Source organism: Diaphorina citri, unplaced genomic scaffold (assembly GCF_000475195.1).
Source record: "Diaphorina citri unplaced genomic scaffold, Diaci psyllid genome assembly version 1.1 scaffold502, whole genome shotgun sequence".
NCBI lineage: Eukaryota > Metazoa > Arthropoda > Insecta > Hemiptera > Psyllidae > Diaphorina > Diaphorina citri.
In genome coordinates this window covers 191,036-213,838 of record NW_007377937.1, presented here as the reverse complement: position 1 = coordinate 213,838, position 22,803 = coordinate 191,036, and the positions used below count along the sequence as shown (strand labels likewise).

General features: G+C 36.4%; 1 protein-coding gene and 1 long non-coding RNA gene across 5 annotated transcripts; one reads left to right on the top strand and one right to left on the bottom strand.

The window, feature by feature from the left end:
* The first annotated feature begins 1,042 nt into the window (after positions 1-1,042).
* LOC103509474 (serine/arginine repetitive matrix protein 1-like) lies at positions 1,043-22,145 on the top strand. 4 transcript variants are annotated; one of them, XM_008474097.3, is made up of 18 exons: positions 1,043-1,164; positions 2,709-2,824; positions 3,194-3,250; positions 3,493-3,660; positions 4,116-4,194; positions 4,312-4,330; positions 4,565-4,789; positions 4,933-5,100; positions 5,286-5,453; positions 14,048-14,185; positions 14,505-14,589; positions 14,976-15,283; positions 15,603-16,064; positions 16,194-16,404; positions 16,653-16,818; positions 18,225-18,384; positions 21,313-21,376; positions 21,762-22,145. In XM_008474097.3, exons 2-18 carry the CDS (start codon positions 2,709-2,711, stop codon positions 21,763-21,765), a joined length of 2,598 nt encoding a protein of 865 aa, XP_008472319.2. In that variant the 5' UTR covers positions 1,043-1,164; the 3' UTR covers positions 21,766-22,145. The 4 variants fall into 4 exon arrangements, 3 of the variants coding, with proteins under 3 accessions (XP_008472319.2, XP_017299694.1, XP_026679610.1); XM_017444205.2 differs by having other exon boundaries at positions 21,313-21,416; positions 21,802-22,145; XR_003391601.1 differs by lacking the exons at positions 21,313-21,376; positions 21,762-22,145 and adding an exon at positions 18,826-18,968 and having other exon boundaries at positions 18,225-18,467.
* LOC113467568 lies at positions 21,833-22,395 on the bottom strand. The gene is made up of 2 exons (XR_003391603.1): positions 22,287-22,395; positions 21,833-22,187 (listed from the first exon to the last, which is right to left on the bottom strand). It is a non-coding gene; the product is annotated as an uncharacterized LOC113467568 (long non-coding RNA).
* Between the last annotated feature and the right edge of the window lie 408 nt (positions 22,396-22,803).

The following is a 22,803-nucleotide window of genomic DNA, read 5'->3' as shown; positions in this document are numbered from 1 at the left end:
GAAATGAAACTCAAATATAGGGATGGGTAAATATTCTCTGAGTCGATTCAAAGAGTCGAATATTTCAAAAGAATCGTGAATCGCGATTCTTAAATTCAAAGAATCGCGATTCTTTGAAGAGTCGAGGTTGTACCTACGTTGCCGTGCCCTGTACAACTACAATTTTAGTTGTTTTTAGTTTTGTTTTTTCATTCCCCATTTTAGTCTCCCCCGCCTACAAAAGAATCGAGATTCTTTTAGAGTCGAATATTTGAAAAGAATCGAGTCGTGGTATTCGAATATTCAAAAAGAGTCGAATATCCCATCCCTAACTCAAACTAACTTTATGTTAACTGGTGTTCAAATACATACATAAATCTGATTGCAGGTAGCAAGTACAATGGTACGTAGGTATGGACAATTAAAGGTAGACTTTAGAATGGATTATGGTGCCCACCTATAGCTCTATTTCTCATTAATTGATAAGCTATCACCGGAGTTTGATAATTGATAAGCAGCAACGAGATTGAATTGAAGTGATAAGAATCCTTATTTCAAAAATTCCCGCTTGTTTTATTTGATGAACTTAAAAAAACGGGTATGATCGCGTATGCTCTGGCATCACTGTTACACGTCGTATCATCAGTACTGTCGCGACGCGCGACGGTATATCACAGTGGAATTTCAAAAACTGAGGGATTTTTTTGTCCTAAAAAAAACGGGAAAAATAATCTAGGCCATCTGGCAACTCTGTTTCGTTGCTAACGTTGCTTCTTCTTCCATCCTGCCATTTGCATTTTCTTTTCTTTTCTGCATTTTGCCGTTTCACCGTTTGTCCTTTTCCCTTTCCTATTGAAGTTGTAGAGAGTTCAAAGTTAATTTCGAGAGACTTTTCAATTCTTGAACTTGCTAGGAAAAGGTGATAGATTTTGTAGAAACGTCAGAAAAAAGGTCAATTTTTGTATGCCCTTCGACCGTTGCGGTTAATGCGGTTTGAGTTCAAATCCGTGCAAATCTTCACTGGTGTTGAAAAATTTCGGATGCCTGATTGTCTACAAACAAAGCCCTTCGACCGTTGCGGTTTGAGTTCAAATCCGTGCAAATCTTCACTGGTGTTGAAAAATTTCGGATGCCTGATTGTCTACAAACAAATTCTGCCATTGCCATTCCATCTGAAATATTTCCGTAAGTCTGATTTAAATTGTAACTATGTACTTATCCAATATTGATGGATTTGGTCCAATCCTCTTCTAAAATTACCATAACTATCATTAACATACACATGCAGTACCTACTTGTTCAATGGAAAATTGCTTCAAAAAGGAGCTGTCACAAACAAGCAATGACCAGTGTTCATACAGAGCATTCGAAAAGTCTTGGAACGCCCTGAAGATGAGAAGCTGAAATTTGGGTTAGTGTTTTATCCTTTAAAGTAGGTAGTCACCAAATTTTGGCCTGTACCAGGGTTGGCCCTGGGGTGGTCAACTTCAAAATCTTAAATGGGAACCCCTGATTGTGATACATCAAATTAAAGGTGCCTGAAGATGAGAAGCTGAAATTTGGGTTAGTGTTTTATCCTTTAAAGTAGGTAGTCACCAAATTTTGGCCTGTACCAGGGTTGGCCCCGGGGCGGTCAACTTCAAAATCCTAAATGGGAACCCCTGATTGTGATACATCAAATTAAAGGCATTAAAGAACTTAGTAATTTGATACAAGTTTGAGCTTGATCCAAGAAACAGGGTCAGAGTTATGGCCTATTCAATTTTCATTAAAGGCATTAAAGAACTTAGTAATTTGATACAAGTTTGAGCTTGATCCAAGAAACAGGGTCAGAGTTATGGCCTATTCAATTTTTAATTTTGCCATGTTCTTGCGTCAATAGGGAAAGCACCCAAAATGGGAAATTCATTTTGATGAGTGATTTCTGCTTCAAATATGTCCCACTAATGATTCACATAGAAATCCAGACCCAAAAATAAATATTTGAAACATCCATTTTCACCCCCGGAGGCCATCAGGGCCAAAAGTTTAAATTTCATTTTTAGGTCTAAATTTCAAGATGAATCATTAGTGGGACATATTTGAAGCAGAAATCACCTATCAAAATGAATTTCCCATTTTGGGTGCTTCCCCTATTGATGGAAGAGCATGGCAAAATTAAAAATTGAATAGGCCACAACTCTGGCCCTGGTTGTTGGATCAAGCTCAAACTTGTATCAAAGTACTACAATTTTAAAGGCCTTTAATTTGATGTATCACAATCAGGGGGTTCCCATATAAGATTTTTAAGTTGACCCCGAGGAGCCAACCCTGGCTCCGGCCAAAATTTGGTGACTTCAAAAAGTTGCATTTTAAAAGATAAAACAACAACCCAAATGTCAGCTTCTCATCTTTAGCCTTTCAAAAAATATTCAGGGGTTCCAAGACTTTTCAAACACTCTCTTTAGGTTTAGGTTAAACACGAAAAGAAGCTTTCACAATTTGAGGAATGACCAGTGTCACAGGGTTTGATTGATCACAAAAAAAGCTTTATTTTTCATTGTTGTGGCTTCTGAATAATTACTGCCAAAAACATTGCTTTGAGGCCAACAATTGGAAGCCACATATGTTTCTCATGCAGCATAGATTAAGTAATGCTTGTAGGGAAGGGCAACATTTTTCAACAAGAAGAAGACTGGGAAAAATATATTAATAAAATAGTAATAAAACCATGCTGTTCTATATTTTAGATGAGGGGAGTTTCATCAAGAGCAGTTGGCTCAAGGTTAACATTGAGAGACAGACTCTCAACAAGACACATCGCTGAAAGCAGGATTGCTATCAAAAAGAATGCTACAGGTTCTAGGTAAGTTTACTCAGTTCATTGTATTCTAAGCCATGGTAGTCCATTAAATTTGAACAAATCATGCTAAAATTTACTCTGCATGCTTAAACCTACTGTAGAAAACTATAGTATAAATTTAAAAATTTATAATTAAAATGAAATTGTTTTTAAGTCTTTACTGTGAAAACAGTTTGGCATATTGATTCCTCCTAAGTTGACACGAGCTCTAGAATGAATTTCCAAAGCACTAGATGACAATGTTCAGTTGCCAAACAATGTGAATGTGGTTCATCCTGGTTGTGTATTTTTATCAGTGTGAAGATTTTGCAATGGTTGTGATTGGAGCTGGGACAGGAATTATAGGCCTGACACTGACTGTTTTTATTGCAGATTATCTGGTCCCATTAAAAACTCAGCCCCTCATTCTGGAGCAATTGACTATAGAAAGTAAGTACTTTTCATCGTTCTCCTCTTGCCTTTAGTTTATTAAAGTAAAGAGGAAAAATTTGTATCTTTGGAGCTGTAGTTGTCCCATTGAGGAGTAAAAAAAAAAAAAAAAAATGCCAAGTATGTGTATAATGGAATGCACATTTGCTAATGAGATGAAATTCATAGTGATGAAACATGTCTACCTTTAAACAAAGTTTTCTTACATAAACCTAACCAGAAATTGTTTCTTCTTGTACCAGATCAGGAAATCTAAGAAAGAAACCTGTAGTTGTCCCATTGAGGAGTAAAGATGGACATTTTAGGAAGCCTTCAATTAAGTCTTCTGCACGTGGCAATGGATATCAAGGATCATCCAGACCACATAAATATGAATTGGGTACAAAGAGTTTTCCAAATAAGTCACTTGGGTGAGTCGAACCTTCGTCTTTATTTTTACATTTCATGTCAGGGAATGTGGAAAGTTGTGATACATACAGATTAGTTTGCAATTATCAGGGAACATCAAACCTATTTAAATTTTTTTAAATATTAAGAAGAAGAAACTATGGTCACATGTGTCCCACTGATATTATTTCAGGCAATCCAGGTAGAACAGGAGTGTAAATGGGGGCAAAATAACATTGAGGAATAAAAGTGCCAACTATTAGTGTCTTGCTTCAAACTGGCTATATCTGCTATAAGACATGTGTTTTCTTTTTCTTACAGTGCTTTTTAAAAACTTGAGGCAGGACAGTTAGTCCCACTAAATCAACAGTTTAAGATTTAAACACAAACTGCAAGTTTAGGTTAATTCACAGCATGGTTTTATTGGGAAATTAAGAGTAACTAGATTCAATATCTTTCCTATCAAATAATTTTTCAGGCCTCATAAACCATCAGGATTCAGGAAACCTGTAAATGTCCATAAGAAATATGACTATAAGAGACAAGACAATCCACACATCCCACGAATGTCAGGTAAAAATAATATCATATTAATACACATCTTTCCTAATGAAAATTTACATTTGTATGTATGTTCCTAACTTGCAAGAGCCCAAATAAAATGTAATTCACACATCCCAGCTCGAATGTCAGGTAAAAATAATATCATATTACACATCTTTCCTAATGAAAATTTACATTTGTATGTATGTTCCTAATTTGCAAGAGCCCAAATAAAATGTAATTTTATATTTCCATGTCCAAAAAATTGTCCTTTTCCACAGAGGAAAATGAAAAAGTGAGTGTCTCCTTTTTTAAACAAGTTTTTGGTCTACAATCTAGTAAGTGGGTAACGTTTTTTTTTTCTTCCATTTCCATTTCATTTAGAGAGTTCAGGGCGTCATAGTACAAAGGATCGTTTGTTCAAAGGACCTGAGAAGACTTGGAATTATCACAATGAAGACTTGAAAAAGTTGAAAATAGACATTAGACCTTCTCATTCAGAGGTGTCACCATCTGAGAGAAAAAAGTCACACCTGTATGATCGGTCAGAGCTGAAAAAGTTCAAAATTGATATCAAAGGGGAAAACTATGAAGATCCACGTTCCTATGGTAAGTTTTTGTTCTTTTACTCTGCTGCATACACAAATTTCTTTCAGGATTTCAAATGAAAAGGATTAAACAGGAATGATAAATTGGTTTTAACCTTAGGAACCCTTGGGTTTTTATTAATACTCCCCCTCCCATTCTTCCAGGCACTAATCGTTCTAGGAAGCAAAATTACAGTCAAAGTGTTCCTTTTAGCAAACAAGAATTGGAGAGAGTAAAGATCAGACTTGACCTGGATAAGTTTGATCTCCAAGATGAGGACCATATCAACCGAAAACTAGACGTAGATAAGTTTGCTGTGCCTCGCAACCATGGTAAGTAAATTGCTACCTGAAATCGTAGATGAGTATTTTCTTTTTCTCTATAGTGTTCTTTCGTGTTCCTCTTTTTCTTTCTTCTTTTCATGCCGAAATGTTAATTTGACATTGTGTAACGAAGTCTCGAAAGATACCTATTTCTTTGATTTTTACTGGAAGTTCAACTTTTTTTCACGTTTCAGATGTAAAATTATTCAACAATCGAGATACTTTCTCTAGCTCCAGGCACCAGGAGAAGAAAGATCTGTCAGGTTTAAAAGTCAACATTGTAAGGCAGCTGTCAAATCCAAAAAATGAGCCAGTCAGACGTGACTTTGATGAAGATTCATTTCAAATGTATCGCCGGCCAGGTAAACTCTACTGTGAGATATGTATAGGCCTTGTTGTTTAGGATATTAGAGGGGATCAGGGTTCGAATCCCAGGTCTAACAATATATTGAATCATGGTCTAATATTATAAAACGTCAACACAAGAGCTGCAGAATAATAAATTTATTAATTAGTTAAATTTTCGATATTTCTTCATAATGTCTAGACTTAAAAAATTTGGTTCAACAGTTTAACCTCGAGGGCAGAGTTGTTAAAAAAGTAATTCCCGTTACAAATTACAAAATACAATTACATGTAATTGAGATCGCAATTACAATTACATTCAAATGTAATAGTAATTGCAACTACGATTACTTTTGAGATGTAATAGTAATTGCAACTATGATTACTTTTGAGAGTAATTGGAATTGGGTCCATCAATTACCAATTGTAATCGCAATTACAATTACCTACATCAGGAAGTAATTAAGATCGCAATTACAATTACATTCAAATGTAATAGTAATTGCAACTACGATTACTTTTGAGATGTAATAGTAATTGCAACTATGATTACATTTGAGAGTAATTGGAATTGGGTCCATCAATTACCAATTATTCCATCAGTAGAGTAATTGGAATTGGGTCCATCAATTACCAATTGTAATCGCAATTACAATTACATCAGGAAGTAATAATAATAATAATAATAATAATAGTGCTTATTTATACTGCTCGCATAGGACTGAAAAGTCCCTTTACTCCAGCAGTAGGCTACTACTATTATTGTGGTCAAATTCTCAAATTATACTGAGGATAAAATTCCATACCTCGGCTGGGATTGAACCGACGCCCTCCTGTTTACCAGGCGAGCGCCTTGACCACTACACCACCGAGGCAGGTTTCCATCAGTAGAGTAATTGGAATTGGGTCGAGGAAGTAATTGGGAATTGGTAGGTCCAATTACTAATTACATCTGAAAGTAATTAGTAATTGAAATTTCCAATTACTTCTTACGATTACACCTTCCCAAATGTTTTTTTTTTTGGTGGATGGCGAGGTGATATCTTTTTAGCTAAAGTTCACAACAAAAAATACTCCATCTCTCCTTTAGAACAGAACGAAAAAATAATTAGTAATTGAAATTTCCAATTACTTCTTACGATTACACCTTCCCAAATGTTTTTTTGGTGGATGGCGAGGTGATATCTTTTTAGGTTTTTAGCTAAAGTTCACAACAAAAAATACTCCATCTCTCCTTTAGAACAGAACGAAAAAGAAGTGCATTTCTGACTGGACTTTGGTGATGGGGGTTTTACCCCTCCATTTGACGACAAGCTACCCACCTACTCATATTACTCTCACCTCATTTGTAATGGGTAGTTGGAATCTCGATTACACAGTAATTAACTACCCATTACATCAAATGTAATCGGAATTGCGACTTCAATTACTTTCATAGGAATTAGTAGACGAAATCAATACGCTTCCTGAATATTATTCAACGAAATCAATACGCTTCCTGAATGTTATTCAATGAAATCAATACGCTTCCTGAATGTTATTCAGCAAAATAAATACGTTTCCTGAATGTTATACAACGAAATCAATACGCTTCTTGAATGTTATTGAACGAAATCATTACGCTTCCTGAATGTTATTCAACGAAATCAATACGCTTCCTGAATGTTATTCAACGAAATCAATACGCTTCCTGAATATTATTCAACGAAATCAATACGCTTCCTGAATGTTATTCAACAAAATCAATACGCTTCCTGAATGTTGTTCAACGAAATCAATACGCTTCCTGAATGCTATTCAACGAAATTAATGTTATTCAACGAAATTAATACGCTTCCTGAATGTTATTCAACGAAATTAATACGCTTCCTGAATGTTATTCAACGAAATCAATTTATTCAACGAAATCAATACGTCGAAATCAATGAATGTTATTCAACGAAATCAATACGCTTCCTGAATATTATTCAACGAAATCAATACGCTTCCTGAATGTTATTCAATGAAATCAATACGCTTCCTGAATGTTATTCAGCAAAATAAATACGTTTCCTGAATGTTATACAACGAAATCAATACGCTTCTTGAATGTGATTCAACGAAATCAATACGCTTCCTGAATGTTATTCAATGAAATCAATACGCTTCCTGAATGTTATTCAATGAAATCAATACGCTTCTTGAATGTGATTCAACAAAATAAATACGTTTCCTGAATGTGATAAAAAAAAAAAAAAAAAAAAAAAAAAAAAAAGATTTGTGCTCGTTGTTGAAATATCAAAAACGATGTCGTACTTTGTTAGATTCATAGCTCAAATTTAGTTATTGATCAAAAAATGTCCTGGGGTTTCGAAATATGTAGAGGTCAACTATTGCTTGAATTTCCATTTTTCTCCGTAGTCCTAAAAGTAAGAATCTAAAATCATTCTAATCAATTTTCTCAATGGTCAAAACCATTCTTTTATTGCAGAAAACATCATCTTTTTGTGGGTGATGATATGCAAGTAGGTATGGGTGGAAACAACGTAGGTAAATCGATATGTGAGGTAGATCGTGTTTTGATAGCTTTAAGCTCAAACGGACCTGAAAGAATATGTACTATTTTATGGAACGAAATCAATACGCTTCCCGAATGTTATTGAACGAAATCATTACGCTTCCTGAATGTTAGGGTATGGGTGGAAACAACGTAGGTAAATCGATATGTGAGGTAGATCGTGTTTTGATAGCTTTAAGCTCAAACGGACCTGAAAGAATATTCCCGAATGTTATTGAACGAAATCATTACGCTTCCTGAATGTTATTCAACGAAATCAATACGCTTCCTGAATGTTATTCAACAAAATCAAGCAGAAATCACCTATCAAAATGAATTTCCCATTTTGGGTGCTTCCCCTATTGATGGAAGAACATGGCAAAATTAAAAATTGAATAGGCCTCAACTCTGGCCCTGGTTGTTGGATCAAGCTCTAACTTGTATCAAAGTACTACGTTTTTTAAGGCCTTTAATTTGATGTACCTATCACAATCAGGGGGTTCCCATTCAACATTTTTAAGTTGACCCCAAGGGGCCAACCCTGGCTCCAGCCAAAATTTGGTGTCTTCAAAAAGTTGCATTTTAAAAGACAAAACACTAACCCAAATTTCAGCTTCTCATCTTTAGTCATTCAAAAAATATTCAGGGGTTCCAAGACTTTTTGAACGCTCTCTATAGGTTTAGGTTAAACACAAAAAGAAGCTTTCACAATTTGAGGAATGACCAGTGTCACAGGGTTTGGTTGATCACAAAAAAGAGCTTTCTTTCATGGTTGTGGCTTCTGAATAATTACCGCAAAAAACATTGCTTTGAGGCCAACAATTGCTTTGGAAGCCACATAATGAATGTTTCTCATGCAGCATAGATTAAGTAATGCTTGTAGGGAAGGGCAACATTTTTTAACAAGAAGACTGGAAAAAATATATTAATAAAATAGTAATAAAACCATGCTGTTCTATATTTTAGATGAGGGGAGTTTCATCAAGAAATTGCCCAAACTGATTACAACTACATGAGCTAGTAATTAGAACTAGGAATTAATTCCATCAAGTAATCATTACTTCACAACTCTGCTCGAGGGTAAGGGTTATATTTTGAGAGTTTGTACTGATCAAACAGTATAATTACATAAATTTATAGTACAATGTTTAACAGCTACTTTGTCTTCTTTAGTGTACTAATTCAAGCTCTTCTTTCTGTTTCCAGCAATGATTGTAGTATGTTGAGTTTTTGTAAAATTCGTTTTTGTCAAACGTTCCTAAACAAACTGCTTCTCTATGATAAATATTAATCGTTTTACATTTTCTTTCCTCTGTTTCCAGCAATGATTGTAGTATGTTGAGTTTTTGTAAAATTCGTTTTTGTCAAACGTTCCTAAACAAACTGCTTCTCTATGATATTAATCGTTTTACATTTTCTTTTCCCCTTATCGAATGTCTCTTGGTCTCTGTTCAAGTTTCATCTTCATAATTCATGTCTAGTATTTTCCTGACATCTTTGGAAAAATGAGAAGCAGTATACTTATATTTTTTAGGAATGGGTTCAAAGGTGGTAAAATTTCCCTTTGATTTAAAAATTAATCCAGGACACGGATTTTTTTTTTATATTATTTGTTCATTAATTTTACTTTTGTTATTTTTGATGCCCTTAATTTTTAGTTTTTCATCACAACTCATAGTAAACTATCCGATTTTGATGAAATTGGACACATAATTATGTTTGTTAATAGACTTAATGATCTTGCCTGCAATCATGTTCTAATGTTGTGGTTGGTAACTAAAAATTTGGCTTTTGATGGTCCTCTAAGGCTACTTTTGTTATTTTTGATGCCCTTAATTTTTAGTTTTTCATCACAACTCATAGTAAACTATCCGATTTTGATGAAATTGGACACATATGTTTGTTAATAGACTTAATGATCTTGCCTGCAATCATGTTCTAATGTTGTGGTTGGTAAAAATTTGGCTTTTGATGGTCCTCGAAGGCTACATATGTTTGTTAATAGACTTAATGATCTTGCCTGCAATCATGTTCTAATGTTGTGGTTGGTAAAAATTTGGCTTTTGATGGTCCTCTAAGGCTTTTTTTCCTGAGAGCTGTACAATCAGTGGAAACAAGTTTTTTATTATTCTTGTCAGTTCAGTGTTTGTGACACAGTAACATGTGGGCAGACTTCCTTCGTAGATTGAAAGAACTTTTGCAATTGTAATGGATGTTGGTTTTATACCGTGGATGTTGGTTTTGCTGACTAGATCATTTTTGTTGGTATAATAAAGTCCTTTTTCCATAAGAGGTGATAGTTTTTATTCAAAGTCTTGTTAAATGTAATTTCGAGACTCTTAATAGAAAATTTATTCCTCTTATTGTAAAGAGACTTTATAGTATTACCAGTAATTATGTTCTAGTTTAGTTGTTGGTAATTAAAAATGTCCACAATTTTCAAGATTTTCTCCCTGACTTGTTTAACTTCCTTTCCTGAGATTGAATCAAACCGTTTATCATTTTTTGGAAAAATGTCCCAAATGTATTAGTTCGTAAGATTTGCTCTCATAATTGTGCTGCTTATTGCAACAGGTGGATGAAATGAAACGGAAGAGTTAGATGATAGAACGAAGTGCCAATATTCCAACTGGTACGTATTATTTTTTATTTTTGTCCTAAAATTTCTTCCTTTATTTAACCTTGACATCCTTTTCCTTTCCATATTTTCTTCAATGAAACACTTGCATTTTTTCATCAATATGAGTCAAGTAGAAGTGATGTCTGTCAAGAATTTGTGTTTGCTCTTTCATAAGCTAACTTACGGCATTGCAAACCTCAACAAGGTGCACCACAAGTATCATAAATTTAAATGTCCGACTTGAAGAAAATTATCAGAATTTCCAAAAAGGCTTGACTCGAAGAAACAAGTTCGATTAAGCTGAACCTTAAGGAGATTATTTTGAGTGAGCTGACAACAACAAATAACCGAACTGTCACAGAGTTACAAAATGTTGACAAAGTAGACATTTGTACCTATAAGGCTATCAAATCATGGAGTGTTTAGTAAGCTGATATAAAGGAACATGATTTTTACCAAGGAGATATCAAGAAACTTGATTTTTAACAAGCGAATCAATATAACAACAATTTACAAAATATCAAGAATAACAACAATTTAACAAAATAATGTTGAGAAGATAACGGTAAATTCTACCAAGCTGACATAAGAGTTGATAACAAAAGTTTGAAAAGATGACTTTGAAAATTATTGTTACACCTATACATATCTATTTGTTGTAGTGGTGATGGCGGCAGGGGTGATGATCTCTGACATTTTCCTACTCTTTGGCTTGTCGTGGCCCACGAGGAATTTATCTCTGAGGATTCCACCATTGCACTCCATGGATGCAACCATTGCATCGTGATGACGTGAATCTTCCAACATTGAAGTATTTTGAACCCTCGAACATCACAGTAGATGATGGAGATTCAAATAAGGTCACACAGAAGCGGAACCTAAGATGATAGGGTTTATGTAACGAGGTTATACAAAATGGCAGGAAATCTTGAAATTTGGCCCTTGTTCGAAAAATCGGGTGTTCGCTCGACACAGAACGGAGTGTATGCGGTGCTCGGCCTTGACGCTTGTAGCGAGACGTTCTCTTTGCTTTTTCTCTCAAGAACTCTACCACTTCGTTTGGAATTTCGAAGAAAAAAAAATCTTCACAGACTCCATGTCTGTAACGGTGCGAATGTTATACAACATTGAAGACACTTGAGGTCCGATCCACACAGAAGAGGTTCCTGAGTTGTAGTTACTTACTTTCCGTGTCCGGTTTATCACACCTAAACCTATATCTTGTATTTCCAATGGTTCGCCACATCCAACCCTGAGTTGTAATCATACAGAGAAGGATCAAACTAATTTGAAGAAACCATTTACTTATGAAAATTTGTGATACAGCAGTTCGAGTTCAGTATCACCAACAGTGTTTTCCTCTCAGGAACTTCAACTATCCAATACTATACAGTGTTTGGTTTGGGATTTCATCTGCACTGATACATTAGCAACAAGCTATATCAAGCTAACCAACTTCAACTATCCAATACTATACAGTGTTTGGTTTGGGATTTCATCTGCACTGATACATTAGCAACAAGCTATATCAAGCTAACCAAAGATAATGCTGGTCCAGCTGCTGAATTGACTGTTTGAAGGAAACAATAAATTAATATTCCAACTTTTTAGTCGAGAAGGGTCAAACTAGTCGTGCTGGCTGTGGAAACAATGGGTGTGTGGTGTGCAGAGGGGAGACAAGGCTGAATTAAATTGGAAGGAAGATGATCGAAAAATTCGGAGATGGAAGAGCCAAAACATATTTGAAACAAAGTGGGAAATGCTTTCAGTATACTTGGAGCTCTGCCCTCAGAAGGAAACCTCAATGTCACCAAATGACAAGGCTGAATTAAATTGGAAGGAAGATGATCGAAAAATTCGGAGATGGAAGAGCCAAAACATATTTGAAACAAAGTGGGAAATGCCTTCAGTATACTTGGAGCTCTGCCCTCAGAAGGAAACCTCAATGTCACCAAACCCTATAATATTTCAAGATCAAAATTACTTCTTTTAAGCAGACCATGTTTTGGATTATAAAGTTGAATTCTATAAAAATTGGCCGCTGTCTGATATCAGACCACTCAGGTAAACCTGAATTTCCGAAATTCCAACAAATCAATATCAACGTATTCGTAGCCTGAATCTTGGATGAACGCGAAGAATTTTCAGGTGTAAATCAAGCAGAATTCAATTAACATCAACCTACAAGATAATTCTTCAAATGGCATAGTATTCCCAACTAGAGTTTGAAGCATTTATTTCAAGTTTGAAGCATCCACCATGTTAAAGTAACTTAAGACATGTCTTCTTTATCATCAAGTTCGACAAGAAATTGCATCTGTACTAAACCACGTACAATTTAACGATAATTGGAGGAACTATTTGAGCACATTAATTGAAACGATGATATTGTCCAGATTTGTAAAAACTTCTAGATCATTTAAAAATAGAAAATGGGCTTTAAGGAAGATAATATATCCCTATTTTTAATCGGATCTAAACAAGGTTTATGAAGTTTAAAATTTTAAAGAATTTTCATACCACTGTAGTTATCTCATCTGTACTAAACCACGTACAATTTAACGATAATTGGAGGAACTATTTGAGCACATTAATTGAAACGATGATATTGTCCAGATTTGTGAAAACTTCTAGATCATTTAAAAATAGAAAATGGGCTTTAAGGAAGATAATATATCCCTATTTTTAATCAGATCTAAACAAGGTTTATGAAGTTTAAAATTTTAAAGAATTTTCATACCACTGTAGTTATTTACGTTTGAAGTCCACTTTTTGTTGACGTAAATTAGTTTAATGTTGGTAACAACATTTGATTGTTTGTAATGTCTATATTGGTCTAGATGCAGACGTTTTGGTTCAAATTATGAGTATGAACATGGATCTCAATAAATGTGTCAGTAACGTTCGTTTTGATTTTTCCCCTCATCTTCCTTTCATCTCTTTTGTGCACAAAATTTCACCTTTGAATGGGGTTTGAAAATGCAATTTCAATTTATACTACAAACTTATGACACATCTACTGAAATTCATGTTCAGTTTTACTAATACATAGGTTATTTTGTATGTTTGATGTAAAACATGCTTTTTGTACGTACTTGGGAATAAAAAAATCGGGCACAATGGAACCAATTTCACCCTGACATAAAACCAATTTCCCCCTGGAAAAAACTTTTTTTTTTTTTTTTTTTTTTTTAGTGTTAGCTACCTATTTTTCATTTAATCAAAATTGGGAACTATCTATTGCTGCTGGGTTCTTAGAGCTCACACAGATTCGTGAGGATAATTGAGTACTGGGTTGAATTCTAAAAGGTTAATTCACCCGTATGTACCTATGTTTGATGCAATGTCTAACTTGGTTCCGCCATTCCCAATGTGGACGTACACAAATCAGTTTCTACATCAAACAGGCTGAGCATGTACTTACTTTTCGTGTCCTCTTCCCCTTCTCAATTTAGATGAGGGAGTGAAGCCTATATTCTCCAACAAGAATGTCATCCCCAACAAAGTACGGCTAGCTGATATCTTCCCTTCTGAGAGTAAGAGGCAGAACAAGCCTCACACCCATCTCCCTTCGTCTCACCCCCACCAGCAGGGTAAGACATTTGGTTGGAATTTTGCTAAAGTCCAATTTACTTGCAGTATGTGAATTTAGTTGCTGTCAAAATACGAATGAAAAAAAAAGTCAGCGCAGGATCAACTTTTTTATATATATATAAAAAATAAGATCAAATAATACTTTTACCAATACAATTACGATCACGGTGTTAAATTTTTAATCAGTACCACTCAGTGTATCATCATCAGACCAAGATAGGGAGATGTTGACTCTATCTCAGCATTTTAATATTGGAAGAAGAAATAGAGGGAAAAAATCTAAAGGTCAAATTAAAATTATTGTGATTTCTTGTCTAGGTCACCCTCAAAAATACTCTGATAGTTCTCGACCCCCCCGCAGCCGATCCTTTGAGAAAGACAGAGAGTATTTTGAAGAGAGAAGGTAAGTTAATAATAATACTTAAAAAAAACCTCTGTACTACTTTCGTATTACTTCAGGGCACATCCTTTTACATCCATGACTGTTGACTATCCAAGAACAGGAAAAGTTTTTGGTTAGAAAACTTCCGCCATGGTCGAAATCGAACCCAGCACCTCCGCGTCAGTGCTCTTGACCACTCGGTCACAGAAGTGGGCAATCTTACTACCCCCAGGGCCACAAAGTGAGTTTAAACTCTGTTTAAGTTTTAATCTCAGTTTAAGTAATCTGATTGACTGAAATCTTTAAAAATCAACCAATCAGATTGCTTGATCCGAGAGTTAAACTTAAACCGAGTTTAAACTCACGTTGTGACCCCGGGCCTTAATCATTGATTTTTACCTCCCCAGACATCCCTCCTCCGACGACTTTCACATCCCCAGCAAGAAAGAAGCTTTCGCTGCCTCCAGCAAACGCTTCCCGTCCCCCAACTGCGAACCCAAGTATAGACATCGACCTTCCTCTCCCGCTCAAGATGGAAAGCATTCCAGTTTGGAAAGGCAAAGAGATTATGGGAGAGTGGATAAGCCGCTCTATGAAGCGGTCAGACGAGGCTCACCGGTTGATAAACCGCGGGATCGGTACGATACGGAACGTAGAGATCGAGGCCGATCCCCTGTACCTTCCCATCGTCCGTATGATACGCACAAGTCTAATGGTAAGCTGTAAAACAAACTAGTACATAGTATAGTGATACTGTTATAATGCTGCCTTGGTGGTGTAGTGGTCAAGACGCTCGCCTGGTAAACAGGAGGGCGTGGATTCGATCCCAGCCGAAGTATGGAATTTTATCCTCAACATAATTTGAGAATTTGACCACAATAGTAGTACATAGTAGCCTACTGCTGGAGTAAAGGGACTTTTCAGTCCTATGCGAGCAGGTTAAATAAGCACTATTATTATTAATAATGAAGAGTTTTCAATAAATATACTTACATGTTCTTTGAAACCTTTTGCTTTCTCTCTCCCCTCCCTAGATCGGTACGACCATCGAAGTCGCAGTCGAAGTCCACTCAAGCGAAGTCCTAACAAATCCTTGAGAGAATTTCCACGCCCTCCGAGTCCCAAGAGACGTGCTCCAAGTCCCCCGACCCGTCAGCCTCCCTCTATAGACAACAAATATCGACCCAGCACGAGTAGCTATGATAAACCATCACCTTTTGAAGACAAATATCGATCCAGCTTCAATAAACCACCAGCTTTGGAAGACAAATATCGATCTACCTTTAATAAACCTCCAGTTTTTGAAGACAAATATCGATCAACCTTCAATAAACCTCCAGAAGACAAGTTCCGTTCAACCGCTATCGGCCATGATAAACCTTCGGGTTATGATGGGTATAGGTCTGGCCATGAGAGACCTGACGATAAATATCGCTCCGATAGAACCGGATCATTCAGTGATGACAAATATCGCAGTCGGGACAAACCTCCAGAAGATAGATATCGTGACAAACCTAGAGTCCCAGAAGACAAATATCGTTCGGGTTACGACAAACCTGTCGAGGATAGATATCGGTCCAGTCATGACAAACACAAATATCGCAGTCGGGACAAACCTCCAGAAGATAGATATCGTGACAAACCTAGAGTCCCAGAAGACAAATATCGTTCGGGTTACGAAAAACCTGTCGAGGATAGATATCGGTCCAGTCATGACAAATCTGTGGATAACAGATATCGGTCAACGCATGATAAGCCTGCTTCAGAAGACAGATATTCGAGTGATCAGAAACGGTCTGGTTCCAGCTACACTGCCAGCGAAAGATATGAAACGAGGTAAGATATTGCTTTTTTCATTTATTTTTTTATTTAAAATAGTACCTTGGAACCACTTTCGCATTACTTCAAGGCATACTTTTACATTCATGTCTATCCAAGAACGGAAAAGTTCGATCAGAAAATTTCCGCCCTGGCCGGGATTTGAACCCAGCACCTCCAGGTTGAGAGTAAGTGCTCTTGAACACTCGGCCATAGCGGTGGGCGTAAGATATTGCTACACACGTTTATTTGTCTTCTGTTTTCAGGAGAGACACAGAGCGTTATCCTAGGGGATATTCTCCCGACACTGGGAGAGGGGATAAGAGGAGGGATACTCATGAGGGAAGAAGGGATGACCATAAGGATCGGTCTTCCCCTAGACCTCCTCCATTCTCATCGGATCCGAAAAAGAATCGAGACTACTATCAGAATGTAAGTTTAGTCCTATTTTATTAATAATAATAATAGACTCGAGTGGAAGGTAACCACTAGTTGAGGTTAACGTCGGAGGCGTTTTCTACCACCTAGCCCTTAGATCTACATTATTACTTATGTGGTCAAATTCTCAAATAAATGAGGATAAAATTACATTCCTCGGCTGGGATCGAACCCACGCCCTCCCGTTTACCAGGCGAGCGTCTTGACCACTACGACACGGAGGCAGGTTTATTATGCCCCTCTGTGCGCGAAGAGGCAGCACAGACTCCATTCTCATCGGATCCGAAAAAGAATCGAGACTACTATCAGAATGTAAGTTTAGTCCTATTTTATTAATAATCATAATAATAATAGACTCGAGTGGAAGGTAACCACTAGGTGAGGTTAACGTCGGAGGCGTTTTCTACCACCTAGCCCTTAGATCTACATTATTATGTGGTCAAATTCTCAAATAAATGAGGATAAAATTACATTCCTCGGCTGGGATCGAACCCACACCCTCCTGTTTACCAGGCGAGCGTCTTGACCACTACGACACGGAGGCAGGTTTATTATGCCCCTCTGTGCGCGAAGAGGCAGCACAGAGGTGATTTTTTAGTCTTTGTGCATAATGGCGCCACCACACTTGCTGCCACGGGTCACTTATGTATTTTCAATACTTATCTGAAAGAGAGCTTCTGAGTGAAATTTTACAATTTCTTGATGAAAAACTTTCAAAGAATTAGAGAGTCCCTCTCTCATGTTCAGGGAGATGTTTTAATACATTGGTTTCTGTGGGTAAGCACCATGAAATATGGTTTGGGAATCAGGGCGTTAAAGTTGAAAATTTATATATCCTTGGCGAAAGTGCCACAGAGAGGAATAATAGAATATACCCTGTTTATACTGCCAGAATGAAACTGAAAAGTCCCTTTATTCTCGCAGTCTAAACAAGGTCTTATGTATTTGGTACAAATACAAATTAGGTGTAAATCTTATAAAATAAAAAAAAAAAAAAATCTGGTGTGAACATCACACGACTTTCCTTATCCTATTGAATGATGCTTATTTGAGTGTTCTTTTACCCTAACTTTTACAATATCTCTAACCGTTTTGTCGCTATAGCTGAAAACCGCATCCTTGTCACATATGACAGCTACATACCAAATTTCAAGTCTCTAGCTCTTACCGTTCTCGAGATATTTTGTTTACAGACAGACACACACACACACACACACACCAATGGCTGAAACTTTGGATTTAGGCTCTAGGGACCTCAAAACGTGTTTTCACACTAAAAACTGACCATCGAAATTTTGACCCGATTACATTACTTTCCTTCCTATAGGATAAGGAAAGTAAAAACAAATACGGCTCGTTTATAGACTATTTTATTGACTTTTGTTTTGTCCTTGTTGCAGAAACATTCTGGTGGGGGAGAAGGGGATGGGAGAGGCGCTCCCATCATGCCGATGATCCCTGTTATCCCCCACCCCGGGGTGTTCGCTCCCTTCATGCGTCCAATGCACCCCATGGGTGGCCCCCCACCCCGACTACCACCCAACCACATGTTTAGACCACGTAAGTGAGGAGACCCGTTTGAGATGCCGGAGCTTTCCAACATGACCTTTATAATGACATGCTCCAATGACCTTTATAATGACATGTGGTAATGCATCAACCACTCCTTTCTTTTTGAAATCATTCCCACGCTACGTACATATACCTGCATTCCATTCACTTGCAAATCTCTATCATAAATCGATTCCCCATGTAGGAGGTTTGGTTCGATTCTCCTACATACCTAGATTCCTATGTCTATGGGTTCGATCTACATCTAGGATCACACTATATGGCAGAGCGACTTAAAATCTGGCAATTTTCTATGGTACAAAGCTAAATTTGACGCCATAGGCATATGGTTAACATGAACATACACCTATGTTTTTCCTTTGTAGGTACCATGGAAAATTGCCATATTTTACGCGTATGTCGCTTTGCGATATAGTGCCATTCAATGACATGTTCCAATGACCTTTATAATGACATGGTCACACTAGGAGCACAAGAGATGCCGTGACAAAATCTAATGTTTGGAATTTTTTCTTCAGTCGAGAAGAAACTTTTCCGTTTTTGCTCCTGTGGAAACATAACAAACCTCCATGATTGAAGTTCCATAGGGTGGGTTGGGGTAATTTTGAGACAGTCCAATTTTGAGTTGAGGCACCAATTTTAATGGTCTCAAATGACCTGCTTATGGAGTATGGACTACAAGGTCAGTCTGATGAGAAAAATTGGTGCCCAATTTTTTGCCCAGTTGGTGTCTCGAAATTGCACCGTCCCAAATCTACCCCAACCCACCCTATACTTATTTACTCGTACACAACGATATAATGACATGATCAGAATCGTAACTCAGTTATATGAAAAATCATGGTTAGGTAATATTCATATTGTCATTTGACGTATTTACTCGTACACAACGATATAATGACATGATCAGAATCGTAACTCAGTTATATGAAAAATCATGGTTAGGTAATATTCATATTGTTATTTGACGTCCAACGTCCAGAAATGGGGTGGAATTTTAAGTTTCAGAGAATACAATATCGACTTGTAGTTTTGTATTACGGTTTACCGTTTACATGGTGGGTCAATAGCAAAGCTCTAGAACGGGGAATCTAAGTTGTCCGTTGTCTAAAGCCCGCCACTCACCCTCAGACCGTGGCATGGGAACGTGTGTGGCGGAAAAAGACCTAGGTCTCAAGCTTTTCATACACGTTCTGACAGAGGGTCTGAGGGTGAATGACTGGGATTATACATAGTGCTTGACAGTTCTCTTTATCAGAGTTAGGCCGCTGTTGGTTCCTATTGAAAAGATTTCTAGTCTTCGGACGTCACAAGACAAAAATTTCATTCGTTTTCGAATTTTTGATCCTACGAAAAATTCGCAAGCAAAATGAGACTAGAAATTTGGTTCTGGCATAATTTTCTTCGATACTTTTTACTCAGATTTCCAAGTTTAGTAGTCCCATTACACCAAGGGGTAATCTCTGTCATCCATGACAAACTAGCAAACTACTGTAGTATACCCACCTCATCAAAAATGATTTTTAGTGTAAATCGGGGAGTAGCAGTAGCTGGTACTCTTGGGGTTGCATTTGAGTGCACATCACGTGCCTTTCCTACACTGAGAAAAAAAAACTAGGATGTCAGAAGCCTAAGCGAGTGACTGGGTTCCGTAACTCAAATATGTATATCAGGAAGCTCTACTTTGGCAATATAGCATTCCAGACTAAATCAGGATAAATAACCCAATAATAGAGTTCCTTCCACCCTAAAGTGGAATGCACACTAGAGAAATGTGTTTCATGAAACGCGTTTCTCCAGTGAAAGAAAAAAAAAAAAAAAAAAAAAAAAAAAAAAAAAAAAAAATGCTTCACCCTTTCATCCAAAATCATTTGAGATCATCAAATCACTTGGTCTGAATGGAAGTGGAACACGCTGATCTGCATTCAAAAACAACCATGTAAGTACCTACCTACTGTATTTCCCTTTTTCTCTCTAAGAATTGTGTTATGTTCAAACTTCTTTATTCAAATTCCAAATTGAGGAAATCAATATAATAGAAGTCAATATATGCATAACCATTATCGTTCTATCCTTTTGGATTGGTCGATGAGTCAATATTACCACTAATTAAGTCGATAAAAGTCAATATAACAACAATGCAATATAATAGAAGTCAATATATGCATAACCATTATCGTTCTATCCTTTTGGATTGGTCGATGAGTCAATATTACCACTAATTAAGTCAATAAAAGTCAATATAACAACAATTACTATTAATAAAAATTCATGTTATCGAACGCGTCAAGAGAGTATCTGAGAATGATGGCCGTGAATAAGTTCACCATGAACCCGGTTGTAAAGTGATATACATCATATTTATGCACCTATATCTATTAATTTCAACAAGATAAGCTGCCACAATGTTTCTACTTACAGTGATTGAGTGTAAATCGGGGAGTAGCAGTAGCTGGTACTCTTGGGGTTGCATTTGAGTGCACATCACGTGCCTTTCCTACACTGAGAAAAAAAACTAGGATGTCAGAAGACTAAGCGAGTGACTGGGTTCCGTAACTCAAATATGTATATCAGGAAGCTCTACTTTGGCAATATAGCATTCCAGACTCTAAATCAGGATAAATAACCCAATAATAGATTTCCTTCCACCCTAAAGTGGAATGCACACTAGAGAAATGTGTTTCATGAAACGCGTTTCTCCAGTGTGCATTCCACCTAAAGTCTCCCAAAACTTATTGTACCTACCCTATCAATCACTTTTTCTCAGTGTAGGTATGAAGCAGTATTCCCAGACTTTGAAAAAAACATTACTTTACTTCCTATAGGATAAGGAAAGTAAAAAAGTAAATGAAGGTCTGGCAATACTGCAATCCAAATCACTTTTACTCATGAAAAGAATTGTTGTTTCCCTTTCAGGATTTTTACCGCTCCCGATCTTCATTCCAATGCCAAGGCCGAGGTTTACTAAACGAACGGGAAAGTAATTTTACATTCTGTTTTGTTTCTGACTGTTAAGTAGGGTATAATGTATATACGAGTGTATTTACATATGATCATCCGCTTACCGTATGATGTCTACTGAGTTAACAAAGTTAACCTTTCAATCTGAATACAGAAGAGTCTGTATGGATCAGTTTAAATATTTGTCATTGGTAATTATTATGTTTACAGTTTGCTCATTATTAGCAAGCAGTAAGGACAGTGTTAGGGGGGTTTTTTGTGCTGATCTGAACAGAAGAGTCTGTATGGATCAGTTTAAATATTTGTCATTGGTAATTATTATGTTTACAGTTTGCTCATTATTAGCAAGCAGTAAGGATAGTGTCAGAGGGGTTTTTTGTGCTGATCTGTAAACGAACGGGAAAGTAATTTTACATTCTGTTTTGTTTCTGACTGTTAAGTAGGGTATAATGTATATACGAGTGTATTTACATATGATTATCCGCTTACCGTATGATGTCTACTGAGTTAACAAAGTAAACCTTTCAATCTGAATACAGAAGAGTCTGTATGGATCAGTTTAAATGTTTGTCATAGGTAATTATTATGTTTACAGTTTACTCATTATTAGCAAGCAGTAAGGACAGTGTTAGAGGGGTTTCTTGTGCTGATCTGTGGAAGTAATGTGTTTTGTCCAAGTGAGGTAGATGCTGTCAGGTTTGAATTGATGGTGTGCCTCTGAAAAGTATGCTAAAGTTCGGTTTGTCAATTGCTTTTATGAGGCTGTTGAAATGCTAATTTAACAACCCAATAACTTCAACAGCTTGATAAATGCTATTGATAAACCGAACCTGAGTGTTTTTGATCTTTGATTTTTCACCTTTCATCATGATCATGCATCAAATGTAACACTCAACAACAGCTTGATAAATGCTATTGATAAACCGAACCTGAGTGTTTTTCATCTTTGATTTTTTCACCTTTCATCATGATCATGCACCAAACGTAACACTCAGTGCTCATGTTGCAAACTTTTTCATTCTCGAACAAATAATTTCAAATTTGTTCAACAGCTTGATAAATGCTATTGATAAACCGAACCTGAGTGTTTTTCATCTTTGATTTTTTCACCTTTCATCATGATCATGCACCAAATGTAACACTCAATGCTCATGTTGCAAACTTTTTCATTCTCGAACAAATAATTTCAAATTTGTCGTTCATAAAGTTCAACTTTACTTATTCTGATGATGTTTTACTTTCTCCTCGCGAAAAATAAACATTTGGTAATGAACCTACATAAAAGAAACATATGTAGTTATTTTATAATTTCTTATAATAAATTCTAGTTTTTAGTTTTTGCCTTTTACTTTTTTGTTATTTGTTTGGTTTTAGGGATAATGTTGGTGTAAAATAAACAGGTTTGAACTACCTACCGATTATTACAATACTTCTTGGTTAAAAATT

Bases quoted from the DNA above. Each gene is read 5' to 3' on its own strand.
- LOC103509474 (XM_008474097.3), top strand. From the start codon at position 2,709: ATGAGGGGAGTTTCATCAAGAGCAGTTGGCTCAAGGTTAACATTGAGA. The intron at 2,825-3,193 runs GTAAGTTTACTC...TTTTTATTGCAG, and splicing joins AAGAATGCTACAGGTTCTAG to ATTATCTGGTCCCATTAAAA. The intron at 3,661-4,115 runs GTGAGTCGAACC...ATAATTTTTCAG, and splicing joins TTTCCAAATAAGTCACTTGG to GCCTCATAAACCATCAGGAT.